Source organism: Natator depressus, chromosome 2 (genome assembly GCF_965152275.1).
Source record: "Natator depressus isolate rNatDep1 chromosome 2, rNatDep2.hap1, whole genome shotgun sequence".
NCBI lineage: Eukaryota > Metazoa > Chordata > Testudines > Cheloniidae > Natator > Natator depressus.
In genome coordinates, this window is record NC_134235.1 from 176,084,795 (window position 1) to 176,104,667 (window position 19,873).

A 19,873-nucleotide genomic window follows, 5' to 3' on the forward strand; every position below is an offset into this window, starting at 1 on the left:
AATGGCAAATAAAGCTTAGTACACTCTCCTGTGTAAAGTTCAAGCATTTTACAAGCTACATGCCACCTTCCCAGCTACCAAGTTCAGTTTTCAGTTTGACTTGCTTACATTTTTAACAAACAGAGGAGAAATCCCAGAGGCTACAGCCATCTCATAGTACCATTAATAACCATGAACACTTCAAACTTCTGGATGGAGTAATGGAGACATACCCATGGAAAATATCAGAAAAGGTGTCTGAACACCTTACTATTTTGGACCATACAAAAAATGCATGACAAGTTGGTGCCCTCTTCTGGATAAGAAGCTTTTAGTTTGCAGTTTCAGGGCACAATCAATCACGTATAGTACTCAGCAACCTAAATGTGATTTATTAGGTCAATAACCCACAGATTGAATGCACTTGTCCACCCCTTAAACTGGGAACCTGATATCTAGACAGACTAAATGCAAAGTTAATTTTTATATCTAAGCATGGTTACACTGAAATATTTCCCATAGTGAGTACTTTGTTATGCAATTCCTTGAAAGCGTATCACACATCAGCAGGTTACATCACAACATTGTTTATTATGTGACTTTTTACAATACAAACAAAAATACAGAAATGCAGTATATGAATACAGCTAAATGCAAAATGGTGACTTTTTCTCAAGAGGCCATGATTCCCCTTTCTAGTAAAATAATGAAAGACTGCACACAGGTAGAAACAGGTTGGTAGTTAACTCCACAATTTTGCCTAAAAATGACCTATAAATGCATTTTCCTGCTACTTACCATAAAATGTAAAAAGGGAGTTAAAGGAAAGATTTACTCACTGGTTCCTACCATATGAAAGAAGCTACATTCTATTTAGCAGGGCCAATATATGGAAAAATATCTAAATTAAATGTTATTACAAAAATGAAGCAGTAATGAAATTCTTCTGGCTAAAGAAGTTAGTAAATGAGGATAGTATATATTTAAAGAATCCAAAACAAAGAAGGGTTGTTATAAAAAGCATTAGGTGCACTGTAAGCCTATAAGTTTGTTTTTCCATGTGTATTTTTAAACAATGGAAGTGTCAAAAAATAGGGTCAACTGTGTTAGACTAAATTACATTATTGTATATGCTGCACTGAATGGAATTCTTGTATTATAATAGAGAAGCATAGTTTGTATCATATTATGGCAATTTATCCTCACTGAAAACCTTCCAGAGTCCTTGTATTTTGGAATATACTGTAAACAAAAAACCACCAGAACATGATTGTACAACAGTAAAATGTTCTCTTTTGCGTTAAATGACATCTGTTTTAAAAAGAAAAAAAGGAAAGGGTACTTAGAGCTGTTATTTTTCCAAGTACACAACATCCTAGACAATTCAAGGCATCTCAATCTCCATCAAAATTAACAAAAAATTTGTCATGCTGTTAAATCCATCGTTATGGATACAACTGGTGCAAAATTGGTCAAACGGATCCAACGAACACTGATGTCCAGGCTGGCATATTGGCAACTAATACAGAACTGGTGGTCAATAGATGTATTTAAAAGATCTTCCCTTTCTTCTTGTTCTTTTCCAAGGTTCTGAGAAAATAAAAACATTTTAAAATAAAAACATTTTATGGACGAACAATTCAGCACATTATGTATATATTTTTAAAATATGCAATTTTCAGCTGTCCTAGTTTAGACACAGGAAGGAATTTTCCTTGGCATACTATGCGCACAGCACTGACATAGCGATAATTTTGTCATTACACTCCTACTTCCAGGAAATGGAAGATCTGATCGCTTTCAGTCAGATGTTTGTGTTCCCAGCCCTTAAATAAAAGCCGAAGAAATGTAAGTAAAATTAAATCAGCCTTCAAATTCTAATAAAGTTTTCCTACAGTGATGAATGGTACCTGTTGAGGTTAGTTGTATTTAGGAAGTACTGAACATGTGTGCCTGCTATGGAAGCCAGGGTTCTCCCCGTTTCCAAAATATGCTCATATATACCAAAAAGCAGCGTGACATTTTGAGCTGGCCAAGCAAAAATGTTGATGGTCAAGCTGTGTAGAGATGTATTAAGATGATCAAATTTTCTTTTAATAATTATTATTACAGAACATGTGGAACATTAGATACAAACAACTTTAGCAAAAATCCTACTTACCTGGAAGAATTCTGTTGTTCCAAAATACGCTGTTGAGTTTCCCAGTTTGCTTTCTCATCCTCAAACTGGCGGCGCTTTTCCTCTAATTCTTTGTGCTGCGCCTCCAAATTCTTTTTCATTTGCTCATGGCGTCGTTGGAGCTAAGAAATTGAGGCACAGTACATAGTCAAAAACTGCACAAACACTGCAACATTAGAAACAAGATTAGGAGTTGTACTGTACAGTGTGCCACATCAGCTACTGTCACAAAGTGAGGACCCAGGTTAGAGACCAAAACTGTTGATTCCACTCTTTACCACTTCTAACCCATCTTCCCTCCAAACTTCTTGAGCACGTGGACTCTACCTCCTGCCTTTATAATCTATAATGCTCTAATGCCTCAAAGCCACAATCCCATTATACAATCATAAAAGTGATGGTCCCTGGCACAGAGAGTTTACAATCCAAGCAGAAGACTAGAAACAAACAGCTGGAGACAACAGACAGGAGGAGCACAACGCAACAAGAGGATTAGAACAGCATTAAGCATTGATCATAGCCAACCAGCCACCTAGCCAATCACAATCAATAGAAGAGTCTCTTCAGTTTCATGCTAGATCTACAGCTTTTGAAGCAGACCACTCCCCTCCTCAGGATTTTCTGACTGATCACCTGTTCTATAATGTCTCTCTGGAGGTGGGGAAAGCATAGGGTCAAGGTGTTAAAACCTCTCTACTAGCTGCCATGTGGTATTTAAAAACCATGTTAAAATGTGTTAGCTAACATGTTGTAAAACACCACTTTTCCACCTAGTTTAAATAGGGCCTAAATGACTGACATCCTCTAGACACGTCACTGGCAATAGCTATTCATCTTCCCTTTCCCTCCACTCCCCTCTCAATTAAAAAGTCCACCATACACCCCCGCATACTAACCCCACAGTGCAGACTGAGCCTACACGCAAAACAGGGGTTTCTCCATCGCTGTAGAAACTCCACCTCCTCCAGTGACATTGGCTATGTCAACAAACATTTTTCCATTCACCTAGCTGTGTTTACACTGGGGACTAGGTTGGCAAAGCTATGGGTCTCAGAGGTGAGAATTTTTCACACCTCTGAGCACTGTAGCTATGTTAACCTAAATAATAAGTGTAGACCAGGCCTGACTCCCTTCACTGGTTTCCGCTCCCCTTTGGTATCAGATACAAGCTTTTAATTCTTACTTTCAAAGCTGTGCACAACCCAATCTATATTTACATTGCTGCTCTTATTTTCTCCTACCCTTCACCTGCTGTCTGCGCTCCTCTCAAGCCTTCTTCCCGAATGCCCCTTGCATTTGTCTCGTCTTGCCTTCACACTTGATTTCACTTCAGAACTCCCTTCCTCTATTTGTTTGCCAAACAATCTCTCAGCATTCAATCTCACTGAAAACAGAGGCGCTTCAGAACTTCATTTAAATAAAGCATTGCAGCCTTGATCTTTAAGCTATATTATATCCCACATACAACACTTGAACAAAGTTATGGTTGCTAATGTACTATCAACAGAGCCATCTAGAGTGCACACGCCTCTCACAATTCACAATCTTTAAGTTAAGATATCTTTGCTGACCGAATGTAACAGCATATCTAAGTACATAACATGAATTCTTCCCAAACTGAAATAAAAGTTAAGGTTAAGGTTGTGTTTTGAATAGGCCTATTAGGAATTAGACACGTGTGTTGTGGGCAGCTGTATGTAAAACAGAGGCCAAGAACATCTGGATATTATGGTATAGGTGGTAAAATGCAAACTGTGGTTGGTTTACATATCAATACTGATGTAACAGGTGATTTTCTTGATTCTACATGACAAGCAACCATAACTATGTTAAAAATGTTGTGGGGGGGGGGGGGGATTTCCAGGACTATTAGCAAAAGTTAAAATATAACTGTGATATAATAATATATGTTCTGATAAGGCCTTTGAAAGTCCAACATAGTAAAACAGCCAATCTCTGCAGGGCTCTCTCCTCTGAAGACTTTGTGGTGATCTGTAGGTGGGTCTGTGCTTTTATCCATGTTGAAAGTGTAACAATGTGTGAAAAGTTTAACATGAATAAAGCATACACCCCTTGTCACTCTTATGTTTGTCTCCTTTTAAGTCAGCTCATGTTCTCTGTAACCCTCCAACCTCTTCCACACATGTCCAGTACAGTTTTCTTCATGCTCCAGTTCTTCTACACCCCTTCCCTCCATGACCTGTGTCCTGAAAGACATATTTTCATGCACCAGACCCATAGCACACTCATCCTAAAGTACTCAGACATACTCCCTGAACCCAATTCAAATCTCCCCGTCTATACCCCCTCTGCTGTCTTTGAACTTGTACAACTTAATTTTGTAGATGTTTACAACTTCAATAGGGAGCAGAAAGCATACACTGGGAAGGCAATATGGTTCAAGAGAGGTTATGGAAGCAGACTTTAGTGGACTGGTTATGTAATAGAAGAGAGTTTAGGTAATGGGGGAGAGCAGCAGGGCTGGACAGTGAAGAGTAGCAGGGTATCACTGTTCACTTCTCTCCCATTGTCCCGCCTGCCTCCATGGCTCCTCCCAGAGTGACTGGCAGGGGTTCTGTTAGTGCTTCTATTATTCCAAGCTTCCTGTAGGTGTGCAAAGATTTTTTTAATTTGCAGCCATGGTTGTTGCACCAGGCCTCTTTTGAGAAGCTGCCTCCCTAGCAGAGCTACAAAATCCACTTGTTTGATTTGTTTTACAATTGTGCCCATAGGTCCCAACAAGGATCAGAACCCCACTGTGTTAAAAACTGTATAAACTGTAATGGCCCAGGTCTACACTACAAAGTTTTGCCAGCATAGCTGTGTCAGTAAGCTGTGTGGTTAAAAAAAACATGCCCCCTAACAGACAGATAGCTATATCGGCAAAAACATCTGTGTAGGCACAGCTTATACTGGCAAAACAGTCAGTATGCCAATATATGCTGTGTCTCCAGGAGCTGGATTTGCTGGTATAGCTATATTGGCAAAGCCGCTGTACGACAGACTAGCCCAACCTGCTCTGAAGAGTTTACAATCCAAGACAACTGACATACAAAGGGACATGAGAGGTGAGTCAAATTATACAATTTTTATAGAGATTTGCAATTTTTAAAAGTTACAAAACTTGAAACAGTTGCAAGCCATACCTGTCTACTCCTTAAGCTAACCATCATGAACTGGTTGATTTGTTACAGGCATTACAGGCAGAGTAGTTGAAGGATTTCAAGAAAGGGCTTTATTATTGTTAACAGATTCACATTAGCTAATTTATGCACTATATAAAGTCTAAAGCAGTGGTTCCCAAACTTTAGCAGCCCATGAAGCCCTTTCACTAAATTGTGAAATCTCGTGAACCCCCTCCTAAAAATGAATATTTCCAGGGATTTAAGTTTAAATTTCCTCCGCACTCTATGGGGCTCCTGCTGCTGGACCCTGTTGATTGCCCTGGTCAACTGAGCTCGGGCTGCAGGTCCCGCTGACTGCCGGGGCTCAGGCTGCCAGCCCCAACTGCCTGGCCCCACTCTCCCTGGGGCTTGGGCTGCCAGCTCCCCTGCTCACAGGGACAGGTCTCGGGCTGCCAGCCCCAACTGCCCGGCCCTACTCTCCCTGGGGCTCGGACTGTCTGCCCTGCAACCGGGTCCACCTGCTGCCTCCAATGCCCGGGGTCCTCTGGCGCCATTAGTGACATTTTTCTGGCGAACCCCCTGTAACGTTCTGCGAACCCCCAGGGGTTCGGGAACCCCAGTTTGGGAACCACGGGTCTAAAGTAACATTTTAGGGCATCAAAGAAAGACATGAGACTAGAATAGAGATTTTTAGCATGCTATGATTACGGAAGTAAAATTAGGGGACGTTTAAATGTGAAAGTTACTTTGAAAATACATGCTTGCCTCCTTTATTTAAATAGTGTAACTTGGGTAATTATTAGTGAGAGTTTCATTTAAATTCTAATGTAAGGTTATATTCTTAACTATGGAGCCATGAGGGAACCTCCAGAACACGTGTATGTTACAGTGTCCTTGAGGAAAGGACTCCCTCCCCATTGGTCAGCACTGAGCACATTATTGGCACTTAATACACATTTTGGTTACCTCAGCTTCAGAGTCCTTCAGTTTCTGAACTTTTTCTTTGACCTTCATCTCAAAGACCTGCTCCATTTCCATCTCCATTTTTTTCATTTTGGCCACATGCTCTCTTCTCTCTTCTTCCATCTGTGCCAGAGGGCTCCTGCCATAAACCCAGAGCAGGTTAATCAATCTTTTTTGCAATACAAGATGACACTGAAAAGCAAGGCAAGCCAAAAAAAAAAAAAAAAAGGGACCGATGTGTCTGCACGTGCCTTTATCTTACGTTAAATTTTCATAATTTCAGAAAACTGCTTCTGTTCGATCAAACCAATGTTAAACTATGGAAAGAGAATTTATTTCATAGTGTAAACATCTTACATTTTTTATATTTAAATTTAAGTTAAATATAATGCAGTCATATGTTGAGAATTCTTTACTTTCTACCTTGAACAGAACCGCTAGGGCAGTGATTCTAAACCTGTGGGCCACGGGCTGCTTTCGGCCCAATCAGCACAGAGCTGCGGCCCATGTGACATCTTCAGGGCAACAGAGGTAGTATTGGATGCAGCCCACAGTGGTAAATAGGTTGAGAACCACAGTGTTTGGGGAAAGTCAAAATATGGAAAATTCAGTAACGAAAACTCAAAAATAAAAGTGGCATTTTCCTTGTGATCTTCCAACACTACAGCCCGTCCAATCACCAAAATACTTGTGCACACAAAAATGGAAAGATGGCCTTAAACTAGAACAGAGCAAGAGAAAAAGAAAGTGTTGCAGGTAGAGAGAGAAACTGATTTTTAAATATTAATTTCTAAGGGAATTATCAAATAAATCTAAGTTCATAATTTCAGCTTTGTGGTAAATACAATCTTTTCCTGTGCTGATTCTTTTGAACACACAGCAGTTTTGAGAGGTTTTTGAGCAGCTGGACTTCAGATATAGTTGTGAAAGTGTTATTAGCATGGGATATTTTGCTTTGTAAAATGTTCCTAATTCAAATAAATGTTTTTAATTTTTTCCAGACACTTTCAGGCAACTGATTTACTAATCTTGCTACTCAGTTTAAAATATCATTTTAGAAATGTTATAGTCTTCGATGTTCTGCAAAATCCAGCATAGACTCATCATATATCCCACTCATTTTACTCTTTTATGGTTAATGGTTAGATAATGTATACAGTCAGTCCCTTGAAAGAGTAATTTTTTTGGTACTCAAACATTAAGAACAACTGGAACAAATTAATTTCAGTCTGAACGTGTAAGTTTTTCAAAAACATTTGAAAAAAAATGAGCTCTAACTAGCATATGGATGTAATAATGCAAACAGATGTATGTATATATTTATTATATCATCACTCTCGGATATTTACATCACACACAAAACAAAAATGATAAACGAGCAGGGAATGTCTATCCATCTAAGATGGTCCAGCCTTCATCTAAGAAAGCAAACTATTTGGAGTTGCTAGGTGTGATTACATCAAAAATAAAGTATTTGCTTTTTGTGCTTGAATGTGTTTTATGCTTTCAGAATTCTCCTAAAAGTATCTGAGGTAGAGTAAAGCATTTCTAATATGCAGTGCCCCTTTCAATTGAAAACTTGCAACTCATTCTTTTAGAAGAGGGAAACCGGGTTTAAAATGTGTAGTCAGTGCAATGGAGTGTGTGTCAAATATGTCAGAATTGCTTTGACTATTCATAGCTCATTTTATACATATAACTCAGCTATATGAAATTGCCACTAATGAAGTGAAAATGAAATGCATCCTATGAAATCAAGGCCAACTGAACAGTTTTTATATTCCATTATTTTCAAATATGTGCTTCAAAAGGTGACAATTTTAGGTATTTTTGAGATGTATCTGAACTGATTTGCAAAATTTAGAGCAGCAGACCAAATGTTAGCAGAATACTAGATTTCAAATGGAAACTGATCCTACTCTAAATGCAGGATTTACTTTTACTGTGCAAAGGTTGATTGTTAGCATCTGTACCTTTTGTTGATGAAAATAGCATGTAAGTTGGTGTATTGTTCGATTACAAGCCCAGTACCATAATACATAAAACCAATTTATGAGAGGAGTGTGCAACATCAGTTGTAATGTTTTAGAGAATTTGAGTAGTAGTGTTTCTGTGTAAATAAACATTGTCAAAACATTACAAAATTTAACTTCCTGAAGATATTAATATACCTCTCTTTGAGAGATATGCAAAGTTTTAAAGTGTCAATTCTATGTAAAGAACTATTGACCTAGAGGCCTAGGTCCTACTGCCACTGAAGTCACTGCCAAGACCCCCATTGACTTCAAATGGGAACAGAACTGGCTCCCCAACAGCACCAGAACCTAAGAATTTAGATAGGTCTACCAAGTCATATTTTCAAGGAAATTATTCAGATTTCCCCCAAAATGTCAAGTTTTAGCTTCCCTGGAGAGTTCAGTAAGTTAGCAGGCTAATATCCACTACGGAGTTCTTTACGAGTGGATCAGTACACAGTTCTCATTCTGATAAGCAATGTCTAGAGAAATCAATGAGGTTTAAGCACGAAGGAAAAGGGAAGTCCAAGAAAGCATCAGGAACACTCCCACTCTCCCCATATAAAATAATATACATGTGTAATGTTAAGCTCTCTCTAAACCTTAGAGTTATGTTATTCTATGTATACAAAAAGTAGAACCTCTGCAAGCCATTTGTATGATAAAACCATAGTCAAATGAATTTGACTACGCTAACAAGTTTGCCAGTTTAACCCCTCCTTAAACAGCTGTAAATCTAGAGACAAAGTTATGAAAATTCCACAAATTCTCAATAAGCACTAATATAACTATTACTCTGAAACTAAAGAGAAACTGCAGAGCCAATCTGGGTGAATTACATAATTTACATATATCTTCAACCATTATAGTGCTCTTGTAGTCTTTGTTATTCTCATGGAATTTGACCAAAATCTTTCAAAAGTAAGTGGGAGTGTTCTATGAAGAATATTTGTCACTGAAAATATTTATAACTTTTAATCTAAAATGTTAGAGCAGTTTTAGAACAAAAAGCACTAAAGTAAAAACAGATGCCAGAAGCTGAACAACAGGAAAACTTAAATTTTGAAACACTTAACATTAAAGGTCTTATGTGTTTTGTCTGAAGTCTTTGGAAAAATTTAAACAACCACTTACATGCCTTCAACTGTGTCAAATCTAAAAAACAAAAAATACAGAGGCTTAGCATGCTTAAATAAAACCACAAAAACTAAAAAGCAGTAATTAAAAAAGCAAATTCATTATAGATTCCTAAAGCTAATTAAAATTTGTTTCCCCCCCCCCCCCAAAAAAACAAATTTTCCACAGTAAAATGAAAGACTGTTAGTTAAAGCTGGTTATGTTTATTTCAAAACTCAGTTAGTAAATCACTACACCATGTAAATATTAATGCAGATTTGATGTGCAGAGATATTTCAAAGACAGTTTTTACCTACAGTGGTGTGACTAAAGTACGCATGCTTTTAAAGTGATTTTACATATTTTAGTGACATTAACTTTACTTGCTCTAAGTAAGCTTTCTGAAACCAAACCAATCCATCTCGAGGCTTATTTGCCTTATAAAATTTGTCACCTAATGAAGGTCATTATATTCAAAGTGAATGACGGATGTTATATTTAAAGAGAAAGACTGTTCAGGTGCTATAGAAACAGCACTTAACTTTACTGGCCAGCAGAGGTCTCACAGGAGGCTATGCTCAACAGCACTAAAAAGCATACAATGTAATTAAGTTTACATGGAGTATGGCATCTTAATTTGAGCTTGTGTTGTGTTAGCATCTCACTGACAGTAGTAAAATCAGAAGAAAAGATCAGCCTTCAGGAACTGGTATTTTTACATTAAATAATTTGCAACAAAGTATGAAGCCATTCATACTATTAGGACTGCTCCCTAGAATTTCCTGTTCTGTCTATAGGAAGCGTAGAATCTTGAGTGTGTGGCAAGGTTATTAACATCCTAGGAACACAGTCAAAAGGAGTTAGAAGCAGTCTATGCTAAGAAGCAGTTAAAAGGATCTACACGTTGCATATTTTGTTACTCTGTGTGACAGTTTATTGAACATATCTGCAGCCAGATAAGGCTTATCTTTATGTCATTTATACAAATATATACCTTTTGATAATAAAAACATGGTTTATTTTTAACCTCACTGAAAATGTTTATTTCACATCAAAAAGTGAATATAGGACTTCTCAAATTAAGAATTTTTGGTTTCAATTTTAATATATGCCACACAGTGCACGTGTACAGTTACACTATTTGCATAGTGTGAAGAGACAAGTTATCCATATACCTGAAGGTTACCCTTTGACATAATATTTTTTAGAGATGGGATGATGTTGAAAATGTGAAGGAATCAGACACTAAACCTAAAATACAAAAAGGCTACGTAATCATGGAAAAAACATGCTTTGGATTTCTCTTAAGCTAATGTGTTATTTGTAGAACAGCTGATTATAATATCAGCCAAGCAAGGAAGGAATTCAAGGGAGTCAAAAGGCAAGAAAAATTGTTTTGTTTTGGTGCATTTGGACAATACAGAATATATCTTGTAGCACACATTACTAATTCTGTTTTCATAGTCAATCACTGTATTTTGTTCAAAGAAATGAGCTAACATTTACTCAAGGAACAGAGCTGCAAAGGTTAATTAATATGTTGACATTACCACCAGGAGGAGGGGGGGGGGAGAGAGAGAGAGAGAGTGTGTGTGTGTCCCGAATAAACAACATTTAATACAAAATATTTGACATCTGCTAACAGAGTAAGAGGTTAGTGTGCAATATGGATATAGAACATACATTTTGGTCAGCTAGTAAAATGCAAGAGAAAATGGTCAAACAAAATGTTGCAAACCCACTCTCTTTCTCTTGGAGCACATTTAAATGTTTTTGGACAAACTTGTCTACCTAAAACAGAGCCCGAATCAGAGGCTAACTACATTCCCACCTTACCAGGCTCAATCATGGCAACTTAGACAATGTTTTCCCTCCTCACTTACTTGGTCCTACAGGAAAGATGACATTCACTATGCAAGATTTTCCTGCTCTTTAGGAGTTCCCTCTTGAGCCCTGCTGTGGGACTGGGATCCCATGGGTCCTGCAGGACCTGCTGTCATAATAGCGGGAGTAGGTGTGGGTATTGGAGGATGAGACAGGAGCAAGATTAAAAATAGTCCCGCATAGGGCTCTAGTTCCCTTGTCTATTTCTCCAGTTTGATTCTCCCTAATCTGAGAGAAATCCATTAGCCTACTCTAACTTGCTCAAACAGACAAGCTTCTTGTCAAGACCAGAGCTTAGTAAGGCAGAAATCGCTGTGGTCTTCAAAGCCACAGAAGAGAGATTAGACAGTAAATGAGAATAAAATGCCTATGACTCAGAATGCAGCTTCACATGCTGAATTCTGTATAGTAGTAGCCTATGAGAAGACTGTCTAGGGAGGAAGAACAAGATACTCTAGGATCCTGAAAGAGAGGGAAGAGATAGAAGGAGAACTTCTCACTATCTTATGGAAGCACTGCTCTCAGCAGCTTACTGTCAAAGGCTGCATTCACAGACACCTGCACATTTAACTGACATAGCATGTAAAAGAGTGCAGGGAATGCCATGTGGAAACTTTGCAAAGCATGCCAACTGACATCTCCTTGACCCAGGCCAGGAGTTAGCCATGCTGTAGTTGAGAGAGCATTAAGTCTCAATGAATGGGCAACCTGAGGCTTCGTATGCTTCCTGGACACAGAACCTGATAATTTGGTCAGGACAAAAATCCCTTCCAGTGCATCACAGTCTGGGTCAGGTCACCCTATTGGAGATGCCTAAATTCATGACTGCCCTAAGGTAAACCAATTATGGACCACATGGGAGTCTCGAGGCATTACTGGGCCCTGCTGACGGTGGTCTTGATTTTAACAGAGGAATTGTTAGCACTTGGGCGAGCATCAGCAGGTCTGTATGCCTCCTATCATCTTGCCCAATCAGAGCAATTAACACTAAAAGTGTCTTATGGAGAGCAGTTTTTTTTCTTTCAGACCCTCCATATGAGGGGGAGGAAATGATAAAGCCATTGAAACGTGTATGGTACACACAACATTAATAGGTCTAGGTACCTGCTCCCCAAAACAGGAAACTTAATTTTGTGTTGGACAAGTCTACAGTGAGGATTCCCCAATTCTTGAAGAATCTGCTGGAATACATCTGCTTTTTCAACTCTCTCCTGGAAGAATCCAATTGGCTTAATCAACTGTATTTTAACCAAAAGTACCATCTGTACTTTAAGATGATCTGAATACGTTTCTTGTGCCACCCTGGTGGTTCAAGTATACAACTACCACTATGCCATCATATTTAGGATGGGCTTTTCCCAAATGTGTCCTCTGAATGCTAAATTGGCTAATCAGATGGCCCACAGTTTCCTGGGTGCTTATGTGAACTTTACTTTCCCTTGTGGACTAAGTTCTTTGAGCTGGGAAGGCATCTATATGAGTGCCCCACCCTGGCAGACTTGAATACATATGAGTTCTGGAGATGGAATTAGAGTGCTTTTATGACTCTATATGGTTCTCTTCAATCTAGTGAATCTAACAAGTGTTTCCCATACCACTTGGGTGCCTGGTGCTGAGAGTATGCCCAAGCAAACCAGCTGTCCAAAGAAATCACCACCAAATTTTGGAAGCCTCCTGCCGTGACCATTTATATAAATGGGTACAGCAGCCCTCCAAAGTGTGTGTGTAACTATTATTTCTGTTTCTATCTACCTATCTATATAAATGAAATGAGAACACATGCTAGCCTTAGGATAGAGGCCAGGCCAAATTGACAGCTGTCAAATATGACCCATAGGTACTTTTGATAGAGAGCATGCTCCATTGATGTCAGTAAATCTCTGATTAATCACTAGCAAGGTGAATGCAAGGTTTCTGAAGTTTTATGAATGGGCTCACCCACTTCAAGTCCTTCCCTAGACAGCCACAAAAGTTCTGAAGTAAGCCAGAACCACAAACTTTAAGTGTCAGACACTTTGCAGAAAGAAGGGACTGCTTTTGTTGGTCACAGCAGAAGAAAAATGGCTCAAGCATTGCCTCAGTCCACTCCTGCCTTTACCTTCACAGGTGAGCTATTATCCCACCCTTAAGAAATCTGAAAGGTTGGTTTTGTCTGTCACAGCCCCAGAAATCACATCAGCCACAGAGAGTAGAGGTTTCTTGGTGAGAGCAAAAATAAGTCAGACTCCTGAGGGGAGGCACAAATGAAGTGTATTTGTTTTCTTTCCCCCCTTTCTATGAAAGAATACACATGGCAGCCAGATGTGGCTACAGAGATCATCTTCCTACATGTTGCTCTAAATCTGGCAGGAATCAAAACTAGAGAAGCACAGTGAGGCAGCTCTAGAGTGGGCGAATGTGGGTGGTGACCGGTTATCCTGCCTGTGAGAATGAGCAAGGAATCCAATGTCTGCGCTGTCAGAGTCAAACAGGAGTTATGCTGTAAACCCAAGTAGCTCCAGAAAGTTAATCTGCATTAAACAGCTGTGTTGCATTAATTACATTCTTTTCAAATCAGTCCCTTGGAATGTATGGTTACTGCTCTAACCTACAAATCTATACATCTTGTACTCTTATTGATGACTGTCCATAATTCTAAAAGTGCCCCAAAATAAAGGAATACACTCTATTAAAACTGTTACTGAAGTGTACAGTTTCATAAAAACTGTATATAATTTGACTCCATTCTCTTTGCTCTTCTTTTCCTTTATTAAAGAGTTATTGGATACAAATATAGACCCTTAAAGATGGTCAGTGTCTCAATTTGTAGCATGACAATACTTATAACACAGATGCTGTGGCTCAAAAGTTCATATGGTTGAGGCAACTGTTCAGTGAGAACAGTGACAGCCGATTTTTAATTAATATAAAAATCTGAAATGTTTGTGTTTTTCAAAAAGGGGCAAGGTAAGAATTTACAACAGGAGCAAACAATTTGACGCGAAGTAGTGGTGTGTGTGTACTTATAAGATACTGGAGAGGTCGGAGGCAAAATGACAGTAAGCAAACTCAGTTTTCTCTATTTGAAAAAGGAGGCAGGAATCTGAGTGAGACTAAAACTTAATAAGGAAGGAACTGGGGTGCTGAAAGGTTATGGGCCTCTAGTCTAGGATCTCGGTTCAATCATTAGTTCTTTCAAAATCTGCAAGAAAATCTTTTTGGTTGTCTCCAAGGACCGAATCAGATATTTGTAGATAACAGTAGCTCCATGATGAATGGAACTGAGGGCTCAAGCTGCCAACTAGCATATAAATTTACTCTTTATTTACCTCAGCTATGCACTAATGAAGTGCTATGATTCTTAACAGGATCCTAAACTGAAGAGATTTCCTACAGAGAAATATGTTCAGAAGGGCATCTTTTACTTTAATAAATACATCCAGCCCCAAAGGCCAAACCAGGTGGGACTGTAGTAAAGTTACTGGGATGGTTTTGGTGGCAGGAGGTAAAATAATGAGCTATGCTTCTGAAAGAGAAGACCATAACATCAGTTCTAATCCAGACACTCATGAGAACTAAAAGCATAGGCAACACTTGCTCTGAATACAAAAGTCTTAGTGATAAATAAGGCTATGTTTTAGTCATGGGTATTTTTAGTAAAAAAAGTCATGGACAGGTCATGGGCAGTAAACAAAAATTCACGGCCTGCGACCAGCCCATGACTTGTTACTATATACCCCTGACTAAAACTTGGGTGCTGGGGGGTGCGTGTGTGCGCGCACCTGGGACCCCTGCTGCTTCTGGGAGGGAGGGGGCAGCTGGCAGGCTCCTTACCTGGCTTTGTGCGGTTCCCAGAAGCAGCTGGCACGTCCCCCCGGAGATAAGCGCTGCCCAGAGCCATCACCCCATCCCGTACCCCAACCCCCTGCCTCAGCCCTGAGCCCCCTCCCACACTCAAACTCCTGCTGCTGCTGGGGGTGGTGGCCTGAGACTGCCCCAGCTGCACCTGCCACTGTAGAAGTCCTGGAAAGTCACGGAATTCGCAACAGACTCGCAGCCTTAGTGATAAATGATAAGTGCAGGAAATGTAACATTGGTTTTGGAACCTCTGAATATTGTACACAAAATCGGTAGCAAGCAGCACACAAAAAAGTTTTCAATATTAAGAACAAAGAATGCAATTGTATATTGCATTTTAAGTATTTACAGTGTTCGGACTACATAACATATGAAAGAGTTTGGGTTTGGAGGCACAGACAAGTAGAAATCTGCTGATGAGGGACAAAACTGAAGTAAGGGTAAAGGTGTGAGATCAACAAAAGTAAAACTTTGGAAGTCAAAGCACATGTAGTGTTTTCCCCTTACTTGACCCTTATTGTAAAAGCAATGGTATTAACTCCAAAATTACGTAACAAAATAAGTGTGATCAGTTTCTTTTGTTTTTGTTGCAACTTTACATGTCATCCACAATCTAACGAGCTTTATAAATCCCATGGAGAAGGCAGAAACTTATCAGTCCAGGATATTATTACCACTTCAAAGAGAAAGCACCCTCAAGGTTTTGCACTTAACTATATTCTTTTCTCCTCTCACCCTGCTACATGCCCAATTCAAATATCAAATCAAACTTTTACATCTCTCCCTTCTTCCCCAATTCTCTTCATAATCACTCTACCCCATAAGGTATTTTCTCACTAAAATTACCTGAGGGATCTGAGGGATGAGAAGAGGAGGTATTATTGGACTCTTGTCTGCTCAATCAACCATGCTATGCTATTGTCAGCAATGCAGAGAAACTTTAAAAAGAAATTTTAAATCTCTCTCTGTGAGCACTCAAGAGCCTCAAAGGATGTGGAGCAGGATGTTGTGACAACAGGTTGGGCAAGGTGAGAAACTCTGTCGTGTGTGTAACAACGTGACTAGTCAAAGTACAGATGCGGTTCTACTTTGGAATTCTCTTCACTCCAAAATTTTACTGTGTTTGAACTTGGTTGTGAAAAGCTGATTTGGTGACATGATTCTATTACATGGCAGTCAATGTAGCAGGGGGCACAAGTTTAGCATTGTGCCAGCTAACTCATTCCTTCAGAACCATATTCAAACAGTAAAAATTTTTAGTGTGGACAAGCCCTTAGTGTGAAACAGCCATACAAATCAGACTGCGACCTGCCCCTGCCAGAGATCAGGGATACCCCTCGCTGAGAAATAGCTGTACAATTGCGAGACAGTCACTGTATAGCACCCCTGCACTCGGATAATATATTGGAATGCTATTCTCAGTCTATCAAGGAAATAATTATACCATTCATGACTAACTTGCCTCAAGAATAATTTTTTAAAACAAATACCTGAAATAATTTGACACTAGCTCCCTCAGACACATTATGTCTTCACTATTACATAGATGAATATACAAAATTTTAAAATGTGTACTGATATCTAACAATTCTTGAAAATAGCCAACTTATGTGTTATATAAACAGAATAGGAAGAACAAACAGAATTTATATTTTATGCTTCCATAATTTAAAATTAACTAGAATAGCATGCAAAGTGCAACCATAAAAGGGACCAAAGTTTTTAGTTCTTTGTTCCTGCACCAGTTGGGGTTGAAATACTGCCCTAGCAGCTTCCCTCTCACAAAGGTATGGAGATGGAAAGATTGCTATGTGTTACTAACAAGCTTTCTACCACGATGAGAGGCTTTGAAAAATACTGAGCAGAGTCCACTGAAGATGGGGAAGAGAATGTGTGATTTTATTCTTAAAGTTACTAAACACAAAGATAATTAAATCCACTCTTCCGCAAAAACAAAGCACTGAGCACCATCAGCAAGAGAAACCACAAAAGCCAAGAGCAAGTTGTGCCCAGAAATAGAAACCTTGATGTCCAAAAACTCTCAAAATGATTAATATGCTTTGAAGAATCACAATGAACATTAAACTTCTTGCTTGTTTACACACAGCAATTGTATAGGTTTAGCAAACATGTTGACTAAATAATTTTAGTGCTCTATTGTGTTTAGATGAGGCCTTCATAACTTGAGGTAAATGACTGAAATTAAGTAGAAAATATAGAATGGTGACATCAAATGTTGATACAAATTTAACAAGCACTTACTTAGTTAGCTGCCCTTTGTTTTTGTTGTTGTCAACTCCATTGTACGTAACAGCTGCCAGTTTTCTGCTCCTGTAGTTCTCATAGTGTACGTTGTTAGTGACATCCTTCAGGTCCTGCATGTGAGTTCTGTCAATAGAAGTACAGGCTATCAGCAGAGTTCATTCTTCATGAATATCAAACATCATCTGAAAATCAGATTAGATCACCTTCATTTTGCAGATTTAATAATCCAATCAAATTTATTCTGTCCTATCGAAACAATGAGAATTGGAGAACTTTTTTTTTTTTTTTAATATTCTTGTTCCTGGGAGCAACAATATAAATGCCTTCATTTCAAACTTAATGAATGATGGCAGGGTCACAGAAAGGACAGCATATTTTGCACAGAATAGCATTTCAAAATCGAGAGCTTACTCACCTGCTAAAGTAACTAGAGTTCTTCGAAATGCATCACCTGATAGGTGCTCCAGTTCTGGTGTGCCTGTGCCTTTGAATATAGATTTTTGATAGCAGAGATTTTGGGCCAGCAGCAGCAGTTTGGGTGTGTGGTAGGGTGCTCAGGGCTAGGGGCAGGGGATTGGGGGTGCTTACCTTGGGGTGGGGGGCTCCCACTAGCATGGTCCTGCAGCTCCTAGGCGGTGGAGGAGTCGGGGAGGCTCCGCCGTGAGCTACCCACAGGCTCCGCCCCTGCAGCTCCCATTGGCTGCGGTTCTGTGGGGAGCACGAGGATGTGTGGGGCACATGTGCAGGCTGGACACTTCTACCAAAAATCTCCAATCAAAGGCACTGGCACACCTGAAGTGGAGCACCCACAGGAACACTACTCCAAGAACTGCAGCATTCCAAACGTTAATATTACAAGTTTTACAAATATAATATATTTTGTAGGTGAACTTGTAAATGAGGAGGACCAATATGAAATATAGCTCTATAGTCTTGTAATAATGCTACATTAGTCCCATCTAAACATTTGTCAGGCAATAAGTTAGAGTTCCAAGCACAAACTTGACTTGAGCTTCCACATTTCAAGCTTAGAAGTAGTGCTTCTTGTGTGTCCAAGGTAAAGGTCAAGTACCAACTATTCACAATATCCATTCAGCAGCTCAAAGAAAATCCTCTGGAGTGAAGCTAAGCTGCCAAACAGCAATTGTTATAAGAGATTGGGAAATAAATCTAAAATTGCCCATGATAAAAAAGGCAGAGAGACTCAATCACCTTTTAACACAGGGAATACATCAAATCCTACTTTGGAAAACACCCATCCTGGAAGTAGGAAACTAAATGCCTAGACAGTATTACATCAGTACGAACAGAACTTCAATTGTCTGTTGCTTTATCAATTTTCAGGAAAAAATAACCACACACAGAGTGGGCAGGCAATACATCAACATTGCCACTTGCTCAGGATTTGTTTAAACAAAATTATGCCCAAGAGTATGTCTATGTATGTTACATACAATAAAAACAAACAAACAAACAAAAAAAACAAAAACAAAAAACCACACCCCACAGGAATTAGAAAAAACTACCTAATCCAGCCCTCTCCATTACAAGATCTTTGTGTTAAATGTAGCTAATACTTTGCCAAGCCTTTTTGAGTTGATCCCTTTACATATCTTCCATTATTTCCCCTGAAAATTTTATAATCAGTCTTTGATTTACTGTCAAGTCTAAATTTTCCTTTGCTCAACTTCATGCTAATTAAACTTTGTTCTTCTAGGACAGCATGGTTGAATTTGTATTGTACTGGGTTTTGTTGGGTTAGAAGAAATTTGGGAGTGGCCTACTTTTTTTAATTATTCCTTATCATATTGCATGACTAAGGTTTTACTTTGGAACAAAGGACTAATATGTTAAAAAGCAACCAGTTTATTCCACAAGTACTCTCTGTAGTAAGACAGTATAGAAGTATTAAGCAATTATCAAACTCTTGTTCAAGCCTAACTTACTATGATTCAAAGTCTGCCCTCACACACATCCACAATTTCTAGTAACTTCAGCAGGAGTTGCATATTTTGAGTCACAGGTGACAGAACTTAGGCCTTGTACTTGAATTGGGAAAAAAACTGAAAAGCAATAGAAAAGCTTGCTTTTAATCCAAATTTCCCTTACTGCCATTCTTTCCCATAGGCTTGTTACATTTTAGCAAACTTTTAAAAAGTTGAAAGGTATTATGTACTAAGAGGGCTTCATTTCTGCATTTCTGTTTTCATTTCCTGCATATTTCACTGTCACTGATGTTAGGATAGAAACAAGGTTATTGGTCCAGCAAGTTCTAATCCACACTATTTAATGTCAGGAGCACTAGCTGCTCAATCTTGACCTATTCAAATAATCTTATAAATATTTAAGGGACAAAGACAAAACTTCCATTGCCAATTAGAGAGGAAAAAATATATTCTGGAGGCTGTGTCAGATAGCCGCATTTCATTGATCGTGATTGATGAACAAGTTATGACATGTTATGAGACTATTATTCTTGTATAATGAAGCAAGAGGTCTTGGAATTATAA

General features: G+C 38.9%; 1 protein-coding gene across 2 annotated transcripts in view; it reads right to left on the reverse strand.

Moving 5' to 3' along the window:
- Positions 1 to 550: 550 nt before the first annotated feature.
- Positions 551 to 19,873, reverse strand: part of SEPTIN7 (septin 7) — a 101,815-nt gene continuing 82,492 nt past the window's right edge. The window contains exons 9-13 of one of the 2 annotated variants that reach the window (XM_074945347.1): positions 17,361 to 17,486; positions 9,396 to 9,416; positions 6,250 to 6,385; positions 2,141 to 2,280; positions 551 to 1,569 (exon numbers count right to left, since the gene is read on the reverse strand). In XM_074945347.1, coding sequence (XP_074801448.1) covers positions 1,530 to 1,569; positions 2,141 to 2,280; positions 6,250 to 6,385; positions 9,396 to 9,416; positions 17,361 to 17,486 — 463 coding nt within the window. In that variant the 3' untranslated portion in view covers positions 551 to 1,529. The remainder of the gene's footprint in view (positions 1,570 to 2,140; positions 2,281 to 6,249; positions 6,386 to 9,395; positions 9,417 to 17,360; positions 17,487 to 19,873) is intronic. The other variant, XM_074945348.1, reaches the window with a different exon arrangement.